The sequence below is a fragment of the Chiloscyllium punctatum genome, chromosome 17, assembly GCF_047496795.1.
Source record: "Chiloscyllium punctatum isolate Juve2018m chromosome 17, sChiPun1.3, whole genome shotgun sequence".
Lineage (NCBI taxonomy): Eukaryota > Metazoa > Chordata > Chondrichthyes > Orectolobiformes > Hemiscylliidae > Chiloscyllium > Chiloscyllium punctatum.
Window position 1 is genome coordinate 93,435,113 of NC_092755.1, and position 23,898 is coordinate 93,459,010.

The following is a 23,898-nucleotide window of genomic DNA, read 5'->3' on the forward strand; positions in this document are numbered from 1 at the left end:
CCATTTGAGTCACTTAGACAAGGGGTGTAATTCTACATTTGTTGCTTCTTTCTACTCCTCACGATTTCCCTCATTACTGGTTCTATTCAGTTATTATCTTCAAGCCTGTACACAATGTTATTATGAGGTTCTTGCTCTATGAAGATGTTTAATGTGATCCATGCCCTGAAGAGACTGAGCGGACACTGTATGGATTCAGCAGATAGGAGGAGAAAAGAAAATAGATGGGATTTTTTTTTTAATTCATCTCCATATCCACACATACTTTCATTTGTAGGAGAATTATATTTATGATGGTACAGCAGCACCACTGTCTTGTTGATTTGATTTTCTTCCTCAGGTGGGAACTTATAGAACTGATGTTTGATATAGGTCATCTTGGAGAAGCGCACATTTTTCAGCTCTGATCCGCAGCATCTGCAGTCCTCACTTTCTCCTATAGGTCATCTTGCCAATTCAAGAGTAATAAAAACACTTTGGTAGCTGCAAAGTATTTTCCCCTTATCTTTAGAGGTGATTACTGATCTTGAAATGTAGCATTTCAAGCCCAGCGCACCTTGAGTTCTATTGTTGCATTTCTCCTCTCCAAGTTCACGGCCATTGTTTACCTGTGGACACAAGATCAAATGTGAATCATAAAATGATAACAGCATAGAATGAGGCCATTCAGCCCACCTGTGCTGTCTTTACAAAATCTATGCACTCCCATATCTTCACAGCCCTGCAAAGAATTTTCTTCAGATAATGATCCAATTCTGTTCTGAAAGTCCTCCAGCACCTTTTCTATGGGCAATGCGGTTTGGATTGTAACCACTCACTGTAGGTGGGAAAGAAAGTTCGCTAATGTTAATTTTTCTTTTGCCATTCACATTAAATCAGCTTCCAAGCCTTGCTTTTTCTTTCTTTACCCATCTGTCAATGGAAACCATTACTGTCTATTTAATCTGAGCAGATCCCTCGATTTTGAAAACCTCCATCAAATCTTCTCTGAACTCTTTTTTTTCTCTCTTTGAAGACATCAATCCAAGCATCACTAAATTATCTTCACAATGTAGGTCTCTTAACCATAGAACCACTGTTGTGCCTCTAGTCTACACTTTATTTTTCTCTCTGTCATGCGCTCTCTCTCTCTCTCTCTCTCGCTCGCGCTCTCTCGCACTCTTGCTTTCTCAATGCCTTTTGCATTGCTCCAAAGTGTGGAGCACAGCATTGGAAGTACACACTCCAGTTCAGGCTAATGTTCTATAATTATTTATCAGAATTTCTTTTATTTTGTATTCTGTGCCTCATTTAATGAAGCCCAGAATTCCGTATGCTTTACTAATTACTCTCTCTCAACCTGCACTGTCATTTTCATGATTTCTGAAGTAATTGACCCAAGACCAAATCAGTTGCTACTGTTATTAACTTTTTTTTCATGATCATGTAGCCAGGTTTCATGCATTCACATATACTGCCAGAGACTGAACACCAAATCCAACAGCCTCTTGCCTTTTAAACTAAATCCAGGAAATGCTGAGAACACCTTTTTTCACTCTGTTTTAGCTTTTGCTGTCATTTTTGACTTTCTCTTTTCCTTATTCCCTTTTCCATCTCAATTGTCCAGTTCACGTTTTTATTAGCTACCAACCTCTTTGTATATTTTCAGTTGTTTTGATCCTGCTGCCACAGAGGTAATATGTTTCCCATGCTATAGTTCTGCCGTGTACCAAACTGACTGTAAGTTGACATAGTGTAACCTGTCTGCTCCCTTCACCACCAGCACATCATAATGTCACACATCACTGTGCTTGTTCACTTTCTGTATCTAGTTTTAATTACCAGTAATGTGTGCGCGTATTTTGTCCTGCCTTGCTGCGTAGGTGGAAATAGCCTACCACCTCAACAAGGACTGAAGAGTACTTTGCTCTGAAAAGAAGGCCAGAGCACAATCGAGCAGAATCACACTGAGCACACACCCCAGGGCTGTGTGCTCAGTCCATTGTTGTTCACCGTGCTGACACACAACTGTGCAGCGATGCACGGGTCGAATCACATCAAGTTTGCTGATGATATGACTGTAGTGAGTCTCATAAGCACCAATGATGAGTCAGCATCCAGAAAGGAGGTGCAGCGGCTAATGTGGACAAGATGAAAGAGATAGTTGTTGACTTCAGGAGGGCATGGAGCGACCATTCTCCTTTGGACTTCGGCTCCCCCATGGAGAATGGAGATTGTGAAGAGCACCAAATTTCTTGGCGTATGCCTGGCGTAGAACCTCACCTGGCTGAGGAAAGCACACCACTCCCCTTTTCCCCCCCCCCCCCCCCCCCACACACACACAAACACACACACACACACAACAGAGGATTCATTGAGAGTACCCTGAGCTGTTGCATCACTGCCTAGTTCAGGAATTGCACCATCTTTGATCACAAGACCTTACAACGGATAGTGAGGATGGTTGAGAAGATCATGGGGTCTTTCTTCCCTCCATTACAGACCATTTACACCACATGCTGCATCTGAAGGGCTAAGAGCATTGTAGAAGACCCCACACGCTCCTTACTCAAACTCTTCTCCTTCCTGCCATCTGGCAGAACATACCGGAGTATTCGGTCACTCACGGCCAGACTGTGCAATAGTTTCTTCCCCAAAGCCATCAGGCTCCTTAACACAGTATGATTAGACTCTTTCCCATCTGAAATTTTGCATGACTTTGAATTGCTGTTAGAAAAATGTCTATTATGTATCATTCTTCTATTACATCACTGCCATTCTGTAACTTGCATGTTTTGCACTTCTTATGCACTTTGTGCTGTACTTTGTGCAGTCCATGTAGCACTCTCTATCCTGGAGGAACGCTGTCTCTTTTTACTGTATCAGTTGTATATGGTAGAAATAACAAAAAGCTACTCTATCAATTATTGCATTAAGTTTTCCAGTGGAGTTAAGTTATTCCAATCCCTTCTTTCTTTGATTGTATTTTAACTATCGTGGATGAATAAAATGTGTTTTGCTTTAAATCTGGTAGTTTGATGAAGGTGTTTGAGATGCTGTTCCCAATCTGGACTGACAGAGGTGTCCTAGTCAAAAAGTCCAGGATCCAGTTACAAAGGGAGATATTTGGGCTTGGCAAACTCTGCTTTCCAATCAGGTCTGAGGAACAATAGTGTTAACTGCAGAACTGAAGTCTATGAACAGTAATCTGATGTAGGTTTCCTTCTTGTTCAGGTAAGTGAGGGCCAGATGGAGGGTGGTAGAAATTGCATCAACTGTTGAGCGATTGGATCGATACATGAACTGCAGGGTGTCCAGTGAGGGGGCAGCAGGGTCTTAGTATGCCTCATCATGACCCTCTGAAGCACATCATACTGGGTGTAAGTGCAATGGGGTGGTAGTTGTTAAGACAGGACGCTGAAGACTTCTTTGGCACGAGGACAACAGTAGCAGCCTTGAAGCATGTTGGGACTATGGCGTAGCTTGGACATGTTGAAGATGTCCGTGAGAACATCTGCCAGTACATCAGAGCATCCTCTCAGCACTCTGCCAGTGATGTTATCTGGTCCAGCAGCCTTCCCTGGGTTGAATCTACAATGTTTTTCCTTGCGTTGACCATGGTAAGGCACAGTATCCAGTCATGGGGGGGTGGGAGGGAGGAGGATGGTGGTGGTCTTCCTTGCTGCCATGTCATTTCGTGTCTCAAACCATGCATAAATTTGTTCAACTCATCTGGGAGGGAGGTATAACCAGCATAAGCAGGCGATGCTGTTGTGTGGTTGGTGATGGCCTCTATGCCCTTTTCACATGCTCCACATATCACCGCTGTCTTGAAAGTGGCTGTGTATTCTGTGTGTATGCGCACTTTGATGGCCTGGGTCAGGTTAGCCCTTGTTGTTGTTAGGGTCATTTTGTCATCCGCTCTGAAGGCAGAATCATGGGTCCTCAGCAGTGCACGCACCTTTTGTGGTCATCCACAGCATCTGGCTGGGGCGAGAAGTGATGGTCTTGGACACAGTGATGTCTTCAATATGCTTACTAATGTAGCAAATCACCGATACCATGTACTCCTCTAAGTTGATGGAATCGCCATCGGTTGCTGCCTCCCTGAACATGCGCCAGTCAGTGCGCTCAAAATAGTCCTAAAGAGCAGAAATGGTGCCTACTGGCCAGGTTTTCACCTGCTTCAGAACCAGTTTGACATGTCTGACAAGTGGTCTGTTTTCTGGGATTAGCATAACAGATGTGATCTGAGGAGCTGAGGTGGGGCTGGGACTCTGCCCTGTATGCATTGGGATGTTTGTGTAAACCAGCTCCAGCGTGTTCTCCCCTTTTCGTTGCAGAGTCCACATGCTGATGGAATTTAGGGAGCACAGTCTTGAGATTTGCATGGTTGAATTCTCCAGCAACAATAAACAGAGTAACTATCACCAATTAACTGTTGCAATTTAGCAATATCCCGTAAACACACTCCTTAGGAAAAAGGCAAATTAAGAAAACCGATTGTCTGACATGCAGTTCCCCAATCCAGGAGGAAAGGACATCAAGAAACAATTCAGAAAACTCCAGCTTTCAGTTGTAGCAAAGAGAGAGATGATCTTTTTCACAACCCCAGCAACTTCTGCTGAAAACTAAACTAATCATCCTGTTCTGTGGGAGTTTGACCACAGCCCTTCAGACTGCTTCTATTGTTCCAGCATTTAAAAAAAAAAGCCCCCAAGACCTCAAGTTGTTCACTCAAGTGAGTTCTGTTCTGCTCGGCACCTCTGCCTTTAAAATCTCTCCAAAAAAAATCCAGGACAAAGTAACCTCTTAAAGTCATAGCAGTTATCCATGCCCTTTGTAACATTTTGTTTATTGAAAATGGATAAAGGTGCAGATTAGAATGGTGCTGGAAAAGCACAGCAGGTCAGGCAGCAGCCGAGGAGCAGGAAAATCGACATTTCGGGCATAAGCCCTTCTTCAGGCATTCCTGATGAAGGGCTTTTGCCCGAAATGTAGATTTTCATGCTCCTTGGAGGCTGCCGACCTGCTATGCTTTTCCAGCACCACTCTAATCTTGACTCTAATCTGCAGTCCTCAATTCTGCCTAATGGAATAAGGTGCTTTTGAGTTGTATTCAGTGTGTTATGGACCAGGCCAGATTCCCTCAATATTTGAAGAAGGTAGCCTGGATCCTAACTTTATCTTATTTTAAAGGTAGATGTGATGTAACTGGTCAAACTACTCGACATTAAGCAAAACACAATTTATTTAAACTGACTCTATGACTTCAGTTAAAATACAAACAAATGGAAAAAGGAATTTAGAATAACTTGACTATTGAAAAACTTAACCAAATAATAGTTATAATACTAATTAGCTGTTCCAATATAGTAACGTCTCATAAACACACCCCTTAGCAAAAAGATAAATTCAGACAGATTCTTGCATGCAGTTCTCTAGTAGCCAGTTTGGCACCTCTGCCTTTATAACCTCTCTTCAAAAAAAAACCACAAGACAAAATAACCTTTTTAAAAGTGACAGTATCATCACAAGTCCCATGGTTTGAATGAATAACATTTATTGTATTGAATTATTGATTTGAGCTTTCCAATCAGCCTGCATCTCCATTCATGGGAGAAGTAGAAAGAATTTGCGGGGCAGGTCATGCCCAAAAACTCTGAAATAAGCCAAAACATTTGGAAGATTTTATGGAACCCGGACACCTTTTTTGAATGTGGTTGAGATTTATTTCAATGTTGAAAGTCATAGATCCAGCAGACACAAAATTACAGGACTATACTTAATGTATTTCTTTCGAACAAAAATAAATCTGTAGGCCTCGCTGCTTGTTTGAGAGTACTACAGCATCTGTCACTGATTCTCTTAATTTTATAAAGACACAGTTGCTAACTGCAGTGGCCACAAAATCAGGAAACCACCTGAATTGCAAGCATATTTTCTTTGTTTTTGTTGAAGCTTGGAAATAGTTGATCATAATTATCTGGTTTCACTGGTAATTTTAAGAAGTGGTTTGGAGGCGAGATCATTACTGTTTAATTTTAATGTAAAAGCTGACAATTATGCTGATGTAATTAAACTTTTAGACTTTTTAAATCACTTCTATTTTGAGTCTCCCATGAATGCTGAAATATCCTCTTAATTTTAACAAATTTTAAGGCAGCAAGTATGTCACAACTGAAACAGACTTGGCTTTGGCCACCTAGTTCCTTAAGTAATGGCTGGATGTTGTAGGTGAGGTTGTTCATGAAGGAATGCTCCTCTTAAAGACATTTTCTGTAGCGAGATGAATTATTGCCTGTTCTTAAACCACTTGAGAAAAAGCAATTGGAGTTTCCTGAGTTCATTTCAAGCTATTTCCAGCCTTGATGTTAGTATATTTGTGCTAAAACTCTGGTGACCAATGATGGATCAGATGTGCGGTCATGGAGATTTCTGCTTTCCTGAATATGGAGCTGCAGTCTTGGATAATCATCATCTTTTCAATTAAGCTGTTAAGTACAGATTTTTAGTTTTTAAAGCAAATGTGCCTGTTCCTACTGTGAAAAACTTTCACTTGTGACAACTTTATATTAAATGTTAAGTAAATAATGTAATAACATGTTTAGAGAAAATAGTTTAAGGGTTATATTCCCTAGAGGGTTTTTTTTTAGCAATCTGGTTGACTCCTTTAAAGAAAACAAAAAGGCCCTTTGTATACTTTTTGAATTTTAAATTGATAATAACTTTTGGTCAGCTATTAAACTACTTTATATTCTCATTAAAGATTTTTATATGCATATGACCAGAATGCTAAAGATAGCACTCCAGGAATTTCAGCCCCTTGAGCTGCTTTTGAATTGAACATTCTTCCTTGTTAAAAGATAGTTGAGATTAATGATGGTTCACTTTTGTGATTAAGCATGAATGAACTGGAAAAAAAATTTAAAACTTTGTTTTGTTGTTGTGTCAGTTTAGTCTTATCTGGAGAGTTTGCCTGTAAAATGTTGGTTACTTTTTAATGAGTATGTCAGTGACTGAACTCCCACCATTCAAAACAAAACACGCCAGATCTGATCAATGGCATGGCTTGCAGTTGAGATCCAATGACTTCCATTGCTTGGGTGTTCTCCATTAAAAGATTACAATAAATTCTTTCCATCTCTGCAGTACACACTATCTTTATATGTCAACATCTTAATTTCAGCTGTCAATTATTTTTGAACTTCCTTCATGGTATCTAACAGAGGCATGTCCTACTGAAGTAATTCAATATCTTGTCCTTTATCAAATTCTTAATATTGTCTTCCATTGCGCTCCACTTCCCAAGACCATGAGGTGAACTCTCAGTTGTATTTAAAGATGTGCTCAACCTGTGCTGTAAGTATCAGTGCATATTACAAGCAGGTGATGGCTAATGCTATCAGTTCATGCTGTCTGTAATTTTCGTGCTGGTGTTTTACTATAGTGTGGTGAAACTGTTCCAAGTGATAAATTTTAATGTAATAAGAACCCTTTGTGATGACCTTAATGCAATGGCAGTGCGATAGCAAATCTGGACTGTGCTGAATAATGCTTGGTTCTGAAAGTTTTGTAGTGTGACCTAACCATTGTTAGATTGGAAGTCAGAGAGCTAGTTTAATGGTAACCATATTCCGTGCCCAATTGCTGCTCTTCTGACTGACTGTTTTGATTACAGTTACGGTTCACAAATTCTAAACCAATAAAAGATTTTGTCCTTCTTCGTTGTGGGGAAGCAGTTAAGATACTACTATAGTTCTTTTTCACCAGGGATGCTACAATGGCATTGGGAAGAAATGTTTGGAAATAAAGCCCAATTCATTACTAACTGCAAGTATTATCTTTAGCATTTTTCTATTGGTATGGGTCCCAGTGTCACAAGTGTGGCACAGTAATTTGTGCTGTTAGTGTACACATATACTGTTACCAAGGAGGACTGACACTTCTGTCAAGTTATGTCTCCTCCTTGCTTATGAAAACATGTGTAGGGAAATTGGCCTTTGTGTTTCTGGCTCCAAAATTTTAAAATTGAGTTAGCTAGCAGCTTTGCAGTGATTGTTTCACTAGCTAAACAACAGCAGAGATGGTATGATGGTGAAGTGGCACCAAATATTCCTTCAATAATTATTCATTGGAAACGGAAAGATGCTAGGTGCTAAATTTCAAATACGAGTTGCATTAGGTGGAGGTAGTCAATAAAATGAATTTGGACCTGGAAAAAAGGACGATGTTCACTAGCATGTGTGGACTCCCCTTATGCAGATCATTGCTCATTGAGCTGTGATACTCAGCATCAATTGTCATTGGAAAGGGGCTAACTCATAATTTAGTTCCCCTCACATTTAGCCATACAATCTCTCACCTTTGCCAGACCGATCAAAAAGCAAATGCTGGACAACTGGCAGGCATTATAATGATATGACTCCAGTAACATCTTATGACTGTGTACTAGGGATTCAGTGCTATCATTATACCAATGGGATCATAATACACTACATCAGTTTTTATTGCACATCATTTGCACATTAAAGTTTTGATGTGGGCTTAGATATTTTAGTGGAATAAGCATGTTGTGCAATAAATTTTAAAAACATTTCATGTTATTTCTCTTTCGTCTGAGCAATGCTTGTTGAGTTTGTTGTCAGATTGTCTGTCAACCTTGTGACTATCCTTCAAAAATAATTTCATTGGGACACTTTAAGACATTCAGAGGATAGGGAAAAGTAGTAATCTAAGATTATTAAAAACATTTTCCAGATCCAAGAAAAAAACTTCCACTGCTGGAAAAGGACAGCAAGGTGGCAATTCCGATCTCATTCCATTTTCTGTATCCATCTCCTGCACATTTCCTTGATGGTGCTCTCATCTTTCTCATCCCCTTTTTGTGGAAACAAAAACATTTTTTTTAAAAAAAAGCAGGCGTAGGCCATTTGGTCCCTCGAGCCTGCTCCACCATTCATTATCATGGGTGATCATCCAACTCAGTAGTTTGTTTCTGCTGTTGTCCCATATCCTTTGATCACTTTGGTCCCAAATGCTACATCCAATGCCTTCAAGTTGTACAACGTTTTGGCCTTGACTGTTTTCTGTAGTAGTCTACATTAGACTAATGCTAGAAAAGTACAGCAGGTTGGGCAGCATCTGAGGAGCAGGAAAATCGACGTTTCGGGCAAAAATATTTTCATCAGGAAACGTTGATTTACCCGAAACATCAATTTTCCTGCTTTTCGGATTCTGCCTGACCTGCTATGCTTTACCAGCACCTCTCCAATATAGACTTTGATTTCCAGCATCTCCAGTCCTCACTTTTGCCTGTTTTCTCTGGTAACCAATTTCACAGGTTCGCCACCTTATGGATGAAGAAAGATTTCTCCTTCTCTCATTCTCTACTTGATCCTATGGAACTGCTGCCCATTGCCATCTTATATGCTGCATGCTCACTCTTCTCTCTTGGATGGCAAAATTTTATACATGAATATGATTTCAGAAACCTTAGAATAATTGGCTTTCCATCACCATGATGTGCTTCACAATAATTCAAATAGGATCAATTATATTGGCACTCTGACACTGATTTGTAATAGTAACTGAGGCCATCAGGATGGCACAACAATAGCTTTAATGTTCAAATAGCTACTGTTCATTCTTTCAGAATCTTCAAATAATTTAGACAATCCAAACAATCCAACGTTAAATGTTCCCTAGATAGTATTCTGTAATGTGACTGGTTTTGAGTGTTCAGGAGGTCTATTAACAACTCAAAGTTGCACACCTTTCCATATATTCATGCTTTAACTGTAATGCATAAAGAACTGATGAATACATGGCACCGTTTACAATGTCTTAGACTCTTTGATAAGCCTGCTGATAGACTGACTGATTAGCATAATCTGCAGATGGTATTTCCTGTTTAGATTTGATTAGATTCCCTACAGTGTGGAAACAGGCCCTTCGGCCCAACAAGTCCTCACCGACTCTTTGAAGAGCAACCCACCCAGTGCATTCCCCTACAGCTAACACTATGGGCAATTTAGCATGGCCAATCCACCTAATCTGCACATTTTTGGACTGTGGAGGAAACCGGAGCACCCAGAGGAAACCCAAGTAGACACTGGGAGAATGTGCAAACTCCACACAGACAGTTGCCTGAGGCGGGAATTGAACCCAGGTCTCTGGCGCTGAGAGGCAGCAGTGCTAACCACTGAGCCACCGTACCACCGTGTTCATTGGAAAAATGATAATGGTAGGTTCCCCAAATTTGACATTAAAAGCTTGCTTTATATTTGACTGGATTATGGATTAATTTATCTGATATCCGTGCTCTGTGGAGGGATCCTGGAACATTGTAGCATAATATCTTCATTACATTTATAATCACTGAAATACCATTCCAGTCCTTGAAAATTTGAGTTGTGCTGGAAAAGCACAGCAGGTCAGGCAGCATCTGAGGAGTAGGAACATCAATGTTTCGGGTAAACCTTTTTACCCAGTCCTTGACGCTGTCAAGTTGTAGTGAATTGCGCGCACTTCTAAGAGCCTGCATCAAAACTCAAATTGTGTAGAAAAGGTGGGTAAAATGGGTAAGGGATTCCATTAAAACAGAACATTGGATATTGAAAAATGTGCACCTAATGACCTGAGACCTTTTTGTGCTTTTGTTTTGTTTCTTTTGTGAAATTGTATGATTAAAAGAGTACAATGTAAAAGGATTCCAACCATCCAGTTCGGATGGCAACTTGTACTGCAAACTGTCAATTATCCCTGGGTGTCTTCCTGCCCTACTGTATCTCTTCTGTTTAGATTCCAGTAGGGTACTTTTGTCACTGCCTTGATCCCACTTGGCACCATTTATATATTGAGGAAATTGCCAGGGCATCAGGATATAAAATGAAAATCTGGACTGTTTCAGTTAAACTATAGTGTTACCCTATCCTTTCTGCTTCTTGGATGTATTGCAAAATAAGTGGCCTTTTTTAAAATTTCTCTGCTCTACCAGTGAGCTGTGGACCAGTGGAACCTGGTAAAAGCCAATTCCACAGAACTAGGTGTTCTTTTATATAAAAGGAATTAATCCTTATTCCCTTGAGTTATGATGAGACTTAATAATCATTTGTCGAGTGTAACACTTGGTAAATCTGGGTGAAACATACTACCAAAAATAACATGATAAGTAATGAAGAATTTGGATCTATAGGGCATTGTTTATAACCTCTGAATATTCCACTGAAGTATATTTGAATTGTAGTCACTGGTTCAATGTTGGAAACTCAACAATCAATTTGCACAAACCAAAATAACAAGATAATGTCCATATATTAATTTAGCTATTCTGATGGATATAGATTGACTGGACTGATGATTGGAGTGAATCCAGGAGAGCAGATGGAGGACAAATGATCGGGACATTTTTGTTTTTTCAACGTTCCACACTACCTCTGTGCTGCATTAAAGTATAGGTCAAGATGTTGTTCAGTGGTCGCTGGAATGAGACTTGATGCACAAACTTCAAACTCTGAGGAAAAGTATGATTTATAGGTGGTAGAATAGGATTCCACTCTGTAGTACTTAGAGTTGACTAAATTCATCATTATTACTTTCATTTATAAAACTGGAATGTGTCCAAGTCAAACAAAAAGAACTAGATGTGGTATTAAAAGCTTAATCTTAAACCTATCTCATTTTGATAGACACAATGAACAGCAACAGCACAGTACAGATCTGTTCCTGATCTGAACTTTACAACAAAGCTCTCCTACTATATCAGGAGTAGCACTGATAAAATGATTCCCAAATTTTTGAATCTGAGCTTAGAATCTAAGTCCATTGTTTTCTATCATTTTGTAACTTTTGCCTTTTTAAAAAAATATATATATTTATATATATATATTATGTATATTTGTTCTCTTCTCTTTCCCCCACCCCCACCCCCACCCCCATAGATTTAACATCTGGATTGTCATGAAATTGAGGAAGTGCATTGGGCTTTGTTTATCTAGGGCAAAAATGTGTTTCAGGCCTAAACCGATGGAAATCCTGCCGTTGTTCTGTGTTGACTTATTTTTGCTAATATGTACCAGCTGCATGTCATATGACCTGGTCTTCAGTCACTGGCAGAAACTATCATTTTCACCTTATTTTAATTTTCTTAAGGGATTTGCTGCTTTATTTTTCCAATTCTAACCTGAAGACTTTCTCCTCAGTTTGTTTTTTTGAGACAGAGATAGTCTACCCGATCAAATCTGTTAATCGCATGATCATTCCCGTCTGTGCTTCTTGAAGAGAGAGACAGGTAGTGAATCCACATATTCTTTTCACAAAATCTCGACTCATGCTGTTGTCGCATTTCCCATGATCATCTTGACTCCTGAATGAGACACTTATGGTAAACAAGCAGAATTTAGTGAATTTGTCCCAGATTATTTGGGCTCAGCAAACCTAGCAACATTATGTTGGAAAAGACACTGGCATCACAAACAAGCATCCAAATGGTCTTCAGACTGCAATTTTTAAGATTTAAATTCTGCTCCTGGGGCTATTGGTAGCTCTAATCTGCATTAGGTAACTGCTTGCTGCAATTTTCAATAAGATGTAACCACTGCCTTTCTTTCTTCAGTTCTAGGAGCTTCAATTCCTGTTGTCTGTCATGCACATTGAGACTTCTCTATAAAATGCAATTTACTTTGCAATTACCTGTCCTTCTTTGACTGAGAATTACCTGTATCGATGTGACTTTACAGCAACAGCACAAAACAAAACAGCAGTATGAGTGCAATCAGTCCAAAATGTAAGGGAGGTGATGGTGTGGTGGCAATATCATAGTACAAAAGAAATAGGAGGCAAAAACATAGTGGTCTTGTTGCTGGACTAGGAACAGACCCAGCTACTGTTCTGGGGGTCTAGGTTTGAATCCGAGCAAATTATGAAATCTGAATTCATTTGAAAGAGTTGAAAGTTTAAGCAGGAAACCTTTGTCCTTTCAGAAAAGAAAATGCTGTCCTTACCTGAACCATGACCAATATGATTAACTCGTAACTGCCGTCAAAGTTTCAGTAATAAAACTGTATGGAGTACCCACCATTGACTATGTGTTGGGCCATTACTTAACTGGTCATGGTCATGGTATTATACTTTACATATAAAGTCCCAGACAACACTCTCTTGCATCCCTGGTTTTCTCTGCACACCAAAAGCAGAGGTGATGGCATATGGACAGGAGGGAGTTACACTCTGATTCCTCAACATTGACTGTGGACCCTGTGAAGTCTCATTTTATCAGGTCAAACTTGGGAAAAGAAATCTCCTGCAGATTACCATGTCTCCTGTCCCTTCAGTTGATGAGTGAATTGAACATCACTTGGAAGAAGTACAAAGGGTACCAAGGGTACAGAATATATTCTGGGTGGGGGACTTCAATGTCCATCACCAAAGGTTTTTAGCAGCACCATTAATGACTGAGCCAGTCAAGTCCTAAAGACCATAGCTGCTAGACTGGTGAGGGAACCAACAAATGGGGAAAAACGTATTTTATCTCATCCTCACCAATCTGCTGACCACAGGTCCATCTTTCCATATCAGTAGCAGTAAGATTTGACCACTGCACAATCCTTAAGGAGATGAAGTCCCATCTTCACATGAGAATACTCTGTCATGTCATGTTGCACTATCACAGTGTTAAATGGGATAGATTTAAATAAATCTAGCAATTCTCGTGACTGTTAGTTCTTGCTTAAAAGTAAGTGCAAGTTGCAGCTTGAATATGCTGTCACTTCCAAGAGTTTTTTTTTATTAGCTCTTTTAGGAAGCGTTTTTATTATTCATAAGTCTTTGCTATTTAATTAGTTTACTGTCATCAGTGGAGTTGTTAATATGTCTTTAAGCAGCACTGGCAAAGGAAGAAGCTACTAAGTAATACTCAATCTAGATTCCATCAGAGTCAAGATTAGAATAGTGCTGGAAAAGCACAGCAGGTCAGGCAACATCTGAGGAGTAGGAAAATCAGCGTTTCAGGCAAAAGCTCTTCATCAGGGCCATTCAGATCCAAACCTCATTACAGCTTTGATACAAACATGAATGAAAGAGGTGAATTCTGGAGGTGAGTTGAGAGAGTTTGCTCACCCTGGATATCACTGCAGGAGCTCTTGTGTGTAGTTTTGAGCCCAACCATCTTCAGCTGCTTCATAAATGACTTCTCTCTTTCATAAGGTAAGTAATGAGTTTTGTGCATTAATGATTGAACAATGAATAGCACTATTCACAATTCCTCAGACATTGAAGTAGTCCGCGTCCATAAAAATGAAGTTGTGGCTGGGTCAGTTTGTAAAGTTAGTCGGCTTTTCACCTCTGGATTTGGAAGCGTAACTTTGAGAATATTGCAAAACTTAGGCATGTAAGCAATATAATATTGAAGCATTGTTGCATTGCTAAATGATGCTGCTTTTTGATTGTGATGCTTAAGATTCACTCTACCTGTTGAAATTACTTAAACCGATAAGATAGTAGGATCTGTGTTTTGGAGTGTTGAGATCTAATCAGAAAAAAACAAGTGTTTCTGTTTGTCTATTCTAAGCATAGACATAGGAGGATTATTTGAAAATGCAATATCCTATAGCCAAGAGAGATGTGGTTTAAACAGTTCAAACAGTTATACTTTTGATGAACCTTCCATAATTTACAAAACTTCATAGAAAATTTTTGAGATAATACAGGAAGGATAATATTAAATTGGAGAGGATGTTACCAGGAATGGAGGGTTTGAGTTTTAAGGGGAGGGTGAATAAGCTGGGACTTCTGTCACCGGAGTGTGAGGTTGAGGGTGACCTATATTGTGGTTTTTAAAATCATGGGGGGACATAGATAAAGTGAATAGTGCAGCTCTTTTCCATAGGGTGAGGGAATTCAAAACTAGAGGGCATAATTTTAAGGTGATAAAAGAAAGATTTAAAAGGGCAACCTTTTCACACAAAGGATGGTTTATTTAGAATGAATTGCCAGAAGAAGTGGTAGGTGCAGGTACAGTTACAATATTTAAAAGATATTTGGAGAAGTTCATGAATAGGAAAGGTTTAGAGGGATTTGGGCCGAACACAAGCAAGTGGGACTAAAGTATTTTGGCAAACTTGGTTGGCATGGACAAATTTGAACGGAAGAGCATGGAAACAGATTCAATAACTCTACGACTATGAGTCTGACTATAATTTCCCATCTCTCTGCTTCTAAATGATGCCTTTTTTTATTATTCACCCACGGAATGTGAACATGGTTGCCTGATCAGCATTTTATGACCCATCTCTAGTTGCCCTTGAGAAGAAAGTGATGTGCTTTCTTGAACCACTGCAGTCCACATGCTGTAGGTTGTCCCACAATGTCCTTCAGGAGGTAATTCCTGGATTTTGACCCAGCAACATTGAAGGAATGGCGATATATTTCCAAGTCAGGGTGATGAGTGTCTTAGAGTGGCAGTTGTAGTTGTTGGTGTTCCCATGCATCTGCTGCCCTTTTCCTTCATGATGGAAGTCGGCATGGGGTTGGAAGATGCTGTCTGAGAACCTTTGGTGAATTTCTGCAGAGTATCTTGGAGATAGTACACTGAGCATTGCTGGTGGAGGGAGTGGATGCTTGTGGATTTAGCTCCAATCGAGTGGGCTGCTTTGTCCTGGATGGTGTTAAGCTTCTTGTAGTGTTGAAGCTCCATCCTCCAGGCAAATGGAGAATTCCATCAAATCCTGATTTGTGCCTTGTAGATGGTGAGGAATCACTTGGTGAGTTACTTATCACAGTATTCCTAACCTAGGCTCTGACTTGTACTTGTAGCCACTGTTTATTTAACAAATCCGGTTGAATCTCTGGTCAATGGTAACCCCAAGGTCATTGATGTTGGGGATTCCGTGATGGGAACACTGTGGTCATTGCCCGCCATTTGTATGGCGTATATGTTATTTGGCACTTGTCAGCTCAAGTCTGGATATTATCCAGATCTCGCTGCATTTGAACATGGACTACTACAGTATCCGATGAGGCTCAAACAGTACTGAACATCAGCAAACATCCCAACTTCTGATCTTGGCTTCTGAGCTCACACTGCTCAATTTTTCTTTTGTAAACACTATTTTCTTCCTCTTCTGAAATGGTATCATATTTGTTCTTGAGGTCTTTAATTTTCTTTACATTATTAACATTGGTCTTGACTTAGATCTGTGCCACTCTTTCTTAAACAGGGATTAATTTCTCACCGCATTCATGCATCAATTAGACCTAACATGTCAGACTTCAAACTGAACATCAAAATCCCTAATTGTTTAAGCAGAATTAGCCAGTTTAATAGAGATGTGTGTATTTTATAACTTGTAATTCTAGTTTTACTTTTGGTATGTTCTTATTACTGAAGTTTTCAAAAGGTTAATGACTGACTAGGCTGAAGGTTTATGACCAAAGCCTTTTTATTGATCCTTCCACATAGTAAGCATCAATTACATTGTTGTGGGTATGACATCACTGGTGTACCAGACTGGGTCAGACTGAATTTTTTTTCTTTCCTTAAAGGGCATTAATAAACCAGACAGTTTTTAATATGATGGTTTCACAAATTATCTAAATGTTATCTTGATTATTGAGATTATTTTTTAGTTGAATTAAGTTCCACCAAGGGAGGGTTTGAACCCATGTCCCCAGAACATTAGGCTGGGCTTCTGGAGTGTTAGGATTAGAGTGGTGCTGGAAAAGCACAGCAGGTCAGGCAGCACCCAAGGAGCAGGAAAATCGATGTTTCGGGCAAACGTAGAGTGTTAGTCCAGTGGCATTACCACTACATTATCATCTCCCTGTATGATTCAAACATGTGACATTATTGTGATGATGATGCAGCACTGAGTTGGATCTTATCCAACTATGTAAGATTTATTGGAACAATGATTCGGACAAATATTGTTATGATACGGATGAATTCAGTTTGATTGCTGTCAAGGACGGAAACTGGATGCTTTGTGATTTTTTTTTCGGGAATAGAAAAGAATGGATGCAGAGTCTGATTTTAAAAACCAAGTACACTTATAATGGGAAGTTTGGTTATGCAATATGAACCTAGGGATTTATCCATTTTTAAGTTGAATCTCTTCCAGAATAATGGGTCTTAAATAAGATTTTATGTCCAAGAGTGTACTGTTGGTCTGTATTTAAATATATCGAACCCTGTAGAGGTCTATACTCTGTACAGCAGTGCATCCCTTTATTTTAAATGAAAATTCATTTCTTATGAAATCTGCAAGTAGTGCAGTTTTTATGCTTTTACTGTACATGCTTATTGTAATGTACTCAGTTTGTTAATAATATAACACCACGGGAAATTGCTGAATACTTTTACCCCTTTCTCAGCTAAAACTCTCAACATGACCAGCAGTTTGCATTCACTACATTAAAGGTTCATTTAGGAGTATTAGCTTTCAAATGATTAATGTTTCTGACTATTTTTTAATCCTTCTTCCATTCTTTTCTTGCTATATGAAATGATCCTGCAAAGTGGTGCTCATTGATGTGCGACCTGTACACTGCTCTTTTTTGTCTTCATATTGCCACTTCGCATTGAGACCACATATCCATGATTCCAGTCGTCAGAAGGAAGTGCACTTTCTTTTCCCATTTTAGTTTTAATGAGACACAAATTGACAACTCATGAGACTTCGTAACATCCGGATCTCTGTTCTGGGAACTATTAAGAATGCATTGGCCGCCAAGAATGTTTTCTCAATAATGTAAAACTGCATTTAAAATTCCGAGCAATATGTAATTGGTTGCATAGATATGGATAAAAGGTATAATGAACTTTCAAAAATGTAGATCATTTTTTGCTCGTCACAACAACAATCAGCATTTCTGCTGCATTCCTCACTTACAGCCACTTTCAAAACAAATTATTATAAGGATTACTGATAGGTGTAGTGGAGTAACTGAGTGGCATGGTTAGCAAGGACAACAACTTGCATAATTTATCAGTTGTGTTTTTTGGTGGGAGCATTATAAATCTTGAGGCTATTGTGTTTTTTTTAAATATTTTTGTCAGCCTTAATGCCATTTGTTTAGCCACACATTTTCTAAAGACAGGTTTGCCCTTTTATTTGAATTTTTGAAATTTCCAATTCAGGTTGCTGCATCATGATTAGAAACAGTTACCAAAAAAAGTTGTTTCATGGCAGATACTGCAATAATTCCCATTAAATACAGAGAAAAAAATTACAATGCATCTGTGAATTTATTTCTAAGTAACTTTTTTATCATTAATCAGACTTGTGTGTTTTACTGTGGTTGACTTGATACCATCACTAAGTTCTATAATTCAGTAAAAGATGCTAACAATCATAATACAAACTGAAGAAAAAAAATTCAAAAAACAAATTGCTGGAAAAACTCAGCAAATCTGGTGGCATCTGTGAAGAGAAAGCAGTGACCCTTCTTCAGAAGCTGTGATACAAGCTGAGATGTGTTTTGTGATTGAACGATGTCTGGAATTATCAAGTTGCTTTGGATGATTTCTTTGGTGGTCTGAATTTGAGATGTGCTCTCACTTGTTGGTTTTACTATTTAGAGTTTCTTCAGACTCTTAAATATTTGAAATGTATCTTCCTTTTTGAATTTGCTGAATTTTGTGACTTACATTACAGTTTGATGATTTTTTTTCTTTTTTTTTCTCCTTTTAATGCCACCATTACAGCTGCCACATTTTATCAGGGCGGGCTCGCAACACAATGTAGGAAGGAAAGTGGCTACAAGATTCATCTGGACATGGATTATAACATCGTCAGTTAATGGCACTCTTACTGAAAAATGCTTCCTTTTACAATTACTGAATTATAACATTGTTGTGTATCTGTAATAATTACCTCTGCAATGATTTGCTGCATATATCACATTCAGGGTAGGCTATTTTACATCTGTCTCTTATAACCAATTCTACATTACAGTGTGTTGTCTCTGGATGCGGATAGATGACACTGATGCAAAATCTTGGTTTTTTCTTTCCTTTAGTAAAAGTATGTTTGAGTTAACAATTGTAATAAGTCCACCCCCTGTTGCTGACAATTAACAGTGCTTTTGTATACAATACAAGGTCTTTGCCAACCCTCGGGGTTGGGTTCTCGTTAAGTTGTTTATTGCAAAATATTTCTACTTCTCACTAAGAATTTATTTAGGGCTTTAAAAATGTCAATGAAAACCTAAGTTATCTTTATGCTATCGTTTGGGAATTTGGAAAGGTGAATATTTAATCATGTTATACCTGCATAAAGCAACACACTGGTCATTGCTCTGTGCCTTGTTCATATCTATCTTGATTGGAAAGATGAAGTTGCAAATACTTACTCAGTTTGTTATTTTGAGAGAGGCAGGAACTTTTCTTTTCCCCCTAAGTTTTTTGTTCTATCTGATGCTTGACCCTTTGAGTTCTCAGTGGCTGTTTGATTTTCAAAATGTGCAGTTCTGTCTAGTTTGGCACATGAAAAAAATATTTAAATTTGTAGGATTCCCCACTTCAAATGATTAATACGAGATGGAGCAAACAATGGGCAGAATCGAACAGTACATATATGCTCTCAATGTTCACAAATAGTTAATTATTTTTCTGGGTTAAAGCCATGTATACACAAATGGATTGTGCAAACTTCAGCTCAATTGCAGCTCCAGAATGAAAGCGAGAGGGGTGAATATAAATAATAAGGTTTTGATAGTTTTAGTCAATGTTTAGGTCAATTGATTAAAAGTCACTAGGAGCAAGAAAGAAGATGCTGATAAATTTTGGTTCTGAAATTGATTGAAACAGAATAGGAGGATAGTCTGAAATCTGAAGTGAAAACAAGAGATGTTAGAATTGCAGTCTATGGGTGGGTATGAATTGTACTTGAAATGAAAGAGAGAAAGTGATCATCCAAACTTCTATATTGAGAAGACCACACATTTTGTACTAAATCTAGCATATTGATCAGGAACAGGTGCAAACAAGTCCTTATATGGAATGTGCTTTTGGTGACTGGGGAAGAAACAAATCCACATGTGTTGATTCAACAGTTACAGGGAAAAGCACTTCAGAAAATGCAGCTACTAAATAGAAGAGTCGAATGAAGACTGGTGTTGTAGAAAACTGCAGTCACTTAGCAAAGTAAGGAGAGGAAATATTCAACGTGCTGTGGGAGTAACATTGGAATTTGTGGAAATGACATGAAGCAGATGAAAAAGGCCACTGGGGTGGAATTTTGTGACCAGAAACTCTGATACAGAAAGAGTGAAGGTGGAAGTGCTGATGAGATGCAATCCTTGATGATAGATGACTGAAACTTAAATAGAGGAAAGGATATGGTGCTTTGTGGTAACAAATAAAAGTATTTTTGAGTTGATAAAACATAAGAAACAATCCCCATCTCTGAATTTATTTTTTCCCATAAGCAGGACCAATATGCTAGACAAGGCCTCACAGTTGAATAGGAAGAAGTTCCTGGGAGTCGACTCTGGATTCCATGAAGTCGCATTAAAGTCAGATATGAACAAGGAAACAATCTGTTAACTATCATGTTCCTTCAGCTCTTTCAAGATGGATGATGATATCAAGTTGTATAATTCCTTTCACCTGAAGCACAAAACTAAAATTCCAGAAGAACTTGTGTGGGAGCTTTTGGTTACGCATAATTTTCCCCTTGTTGCCCCCACAGAAGATGACTGCTTTGTCACCATTTGGTCATTTCCGAAGGATGTGAGAAATTTGGCTGTGTGGTGAGGCAACCAGCTTGAAGAAAATAGTCCTGAAAACCTTGAGTGCCATCCTATATTAGCAGCATGAATTAGCACATATTCCATTAGATAGGTTCATCTTGGAAGTGCCAAATCACATGATGGTCATCTCACCAAGGAGCACCGCAGATTGTTTAAAGCCAGTAAATGCTTTTGGAATGATCTGAGATTATTGAATAAAATAGGCATTAAGTGGGCAACCAAATCCAAGATCTACAAAGACATTAATTCTAACATGATTGCATTAGTGCAATAGCTGGACTACTTATACAATTGTTACATGACCAATCATTTCAACCTAGTTTGCCTTAAAGATAGTGAAAATTAGATGATGACACTAGATTCTGGATAGGGAGATATTCAGAAGAACAAATATGTCCACCATAGATTATAAGTCAAAGCTAAGGAGGCTTCTCATCCACTGCTCATGATCTGCCATATTGAACTTGAAATGTTAACTCTTTCTGTCTCCACAGATTCTGCCAGACCCGCTAGGTTTCTCCAGCATTTCTGTTTGTTTCAGATTTCCAGCATATGTGGTATTTTACTCTTATTATGCTGACCTACTTTGACTAATACTAGGCTACCCAAAAAGATAAGCTGAAAATTAGTAAAATGTTAGTTCAACAGAATACCTGAAGATCAATTCCCAAAATATGTGATTTCTCAAATATACCAGGCGAACACACTGCTTGGGACAGGAAAATGTTGCCAATTGCATTCTCAAAATGGTTAAGCAATTCATATCCAGTTAACCAAAGAAAATAACTTAAAGGAAATCTATGAAATGTTCATACTTTTGTTGAGCGAGCATCTGATATCCTGTGCGAACTTTATAGGCTTGAGAATGCATGTGTATTGAATTGGAGATGAATCACAGACTGTCATTAATAATGATGGTCAAATCATCAATACTGTTCGCTGTTTAACAAAGTGCTGAGGGTAGCAAGGACACAGAATATAATTTGGGGATGATGGAAGATACAATTCAAAATCTATCACTAAGTGTGACTCAGTGGTATCACCACAAAATGAACCAGTCAAATCTTAAAGGATGTATATTACAAGTAAAATCTTGAAGCTGTTGTGAGAAAATGACCACATAGGAATAACCTACTTGAAATCTTCCTTACCTGTCTTCTCACAGATGCCTCTGTCCATGATGCTATTGGCAAAGTGATGACCACAAGTCTTCATGGAGACCAAGTCCTGCTTTTGCATATTTGATGCCCTTTATTATATTATGTAGCAATATATTTTGCAGAGTGTCATTTAAAAACTAAGCAAATATCTTAATATTTGTGCAGAGCAACATAATAGTTTACCACCATAATGTGTGACTTTTTGGCTTAGTACATCTTACAGTATTCCTAAACCATGAAGCCAAATTCCTCAAAATAAAGTGTCAACCTGGTGGAGCTACAAAACAGACTATACTTCTGCTAAATAGCAAACATGGCAGAATATAAACAGCAATGAATCGCCTCAACCAACATGTTAAGTCAAAGCTCTGCAATCTTGTCACATCCCATCTGTGAATGGTGAACAATTAAGCAACTGATGGAAATAGAAGAGGCCATGAATATGTTGTCTTGTTGGCAGAGCCCAACATGCATTACAAAAAAAAATTGTAATCACTTTCAGCCAAAAGGTACACAGTAGATTAGGCTCCTCTGCCGATTCCTGAGGATTCCATCATCATGGATATCAATTTTCAGTCAGTTTGAGTCACTCAGTGACCCCATCAATCAGCATAACCTTTTGCCCGAGATGATGAAGGCCTTTGCTTGTGAGGACCAAAAAGTGCAGGAGAGATAAAAGGAAACTCCCTGTTTCCTTTAATGTTTGTAGTTGTGAATTTTTTTTTTGGAAAACTGTGTGTGCCAAGCCCCTGTTGTGTGGTCACTTTAAACATAAACAAAGTGACCACAACAGTACTCCATGTTCAGCTTCTCCAACACCCTGTGCACTTCTAATAGGATTTTCCCTCTCCAGCCCTCTAGCAATAAAGGCCAATATTACGCTCCCCTTCTTAATTATTTGATGCACCTGCATATACAAAAACACCTATATACCTTTTATTTTGAGTTTCTATCCAAAGCAGTTTGATTTATGGTTCTTCCTGCCCAAGTGTGTAACCTTGCACATTCCTACATGAAACTCCATCTTCCAAATATTTGAACACTCACTAAACCTGTCTATCCCCTTGGAAATGTCTTATGTCCTCCTCGCATCAGCAAATTTGGATACATTATATTCTGTCTCTCTCCTCCAAATAATTTATATAGATAGTAAATTATTGAATATCTAGCACTGATCTTCGTGATATTCCACTAGTTACATTTTCGAAATGGAAAAAGACCCATTCATCCCAGCTCTCTGCCTTCTGTGTGTAAACCAATCTTGATACATTACCTTTAATACTGAGTGCCTTTGTTATTTAATAACCTTTTGTGATGCTTTATTGATTGCCTTCTGGAAATTCAAATACAATATATGTAACAGTTCCCATTTATCAACTCCACTTATTATTAACCTCAAAGGACTCTAGCAAATCTGTCAAACACGATTTCTCTTTCACCACTTTGGTTCTGTTCAGGCACGCAGATAATTGAGGAAAACTTACATGCAAAAGGATAAACACTTCAAGATGTAAACAAAGAAGAGTTCGTAAGTCATTAGCACATTGTAGGAAAACAATCTTTGTGAGTGCTGTGTACGATTTTGTATTCTTAAATTTTGTTTAGGTTAAAGTTAAAATAGTTGGAGTAGGTTATCAGGATTACTGCAGCATTTGGTAAAGTTAAGCACTTGTTTTTTGACTCCGGTCTAATTTCTTTACAGGTGGACTTGGGATTTAAGAATTATACTTGGAGGTTTTACAATTCCCAGTCTCTTAAAAGAGCAGGATGATACACCTTTTTGGGGAAAATAAAACTATTGTAGCAGTGTCTTTTGCTCACTGCTCAAGCATCTTCTGAATCTAAAAAGAAAAGCTGATTCATTAGTGCCTACGCCTTCATTATAAGGTTGGAAGTGAGGATGTTTGATTTCACAACACTCCTGTCCATTCACAATTCAACAGATAATGGAGCAGCTCATGCAGCAAACCTGGACAACATAAAAGTTTAGGCTTGTAGGCGGCAAATA

At 38.6% G+C, this 23,898-nt stretch overlaps 1 protein-coding gene across 2 annotated transcripts in view; it reads left to right on the forward strand.

Annotated features, from left to right (window-relative positions):
- LOC140488134 (sodium- and chloride-dependent GABA transporter 1-like) overlaps window positions 1-23,898 on the forward strand; it is a 75,468-nt gene that overhangs the window by 19,326 nt on the left and 32,244 nt on the right. The window contains exon 1 of one of the 2 annotated variants that reach the window (XM_072587947.1): window positions 12,278-18,886. The exons of the other annotated variant lie outside the window; for it this stretch is intronic. Within the exon in view, the coding sequence (XP_072444048.1) occupies window positions 18,859-18,886 (28 nt within the window). The 5' untranslated portion in view covers window positions 12,278-18,858. Of the gene's footprint in view, window positions 1-12,277; window positions 18,887-23,898 lie in introns of those variants that run through there. 2 annotated transcript variants of the gene reach the window in all.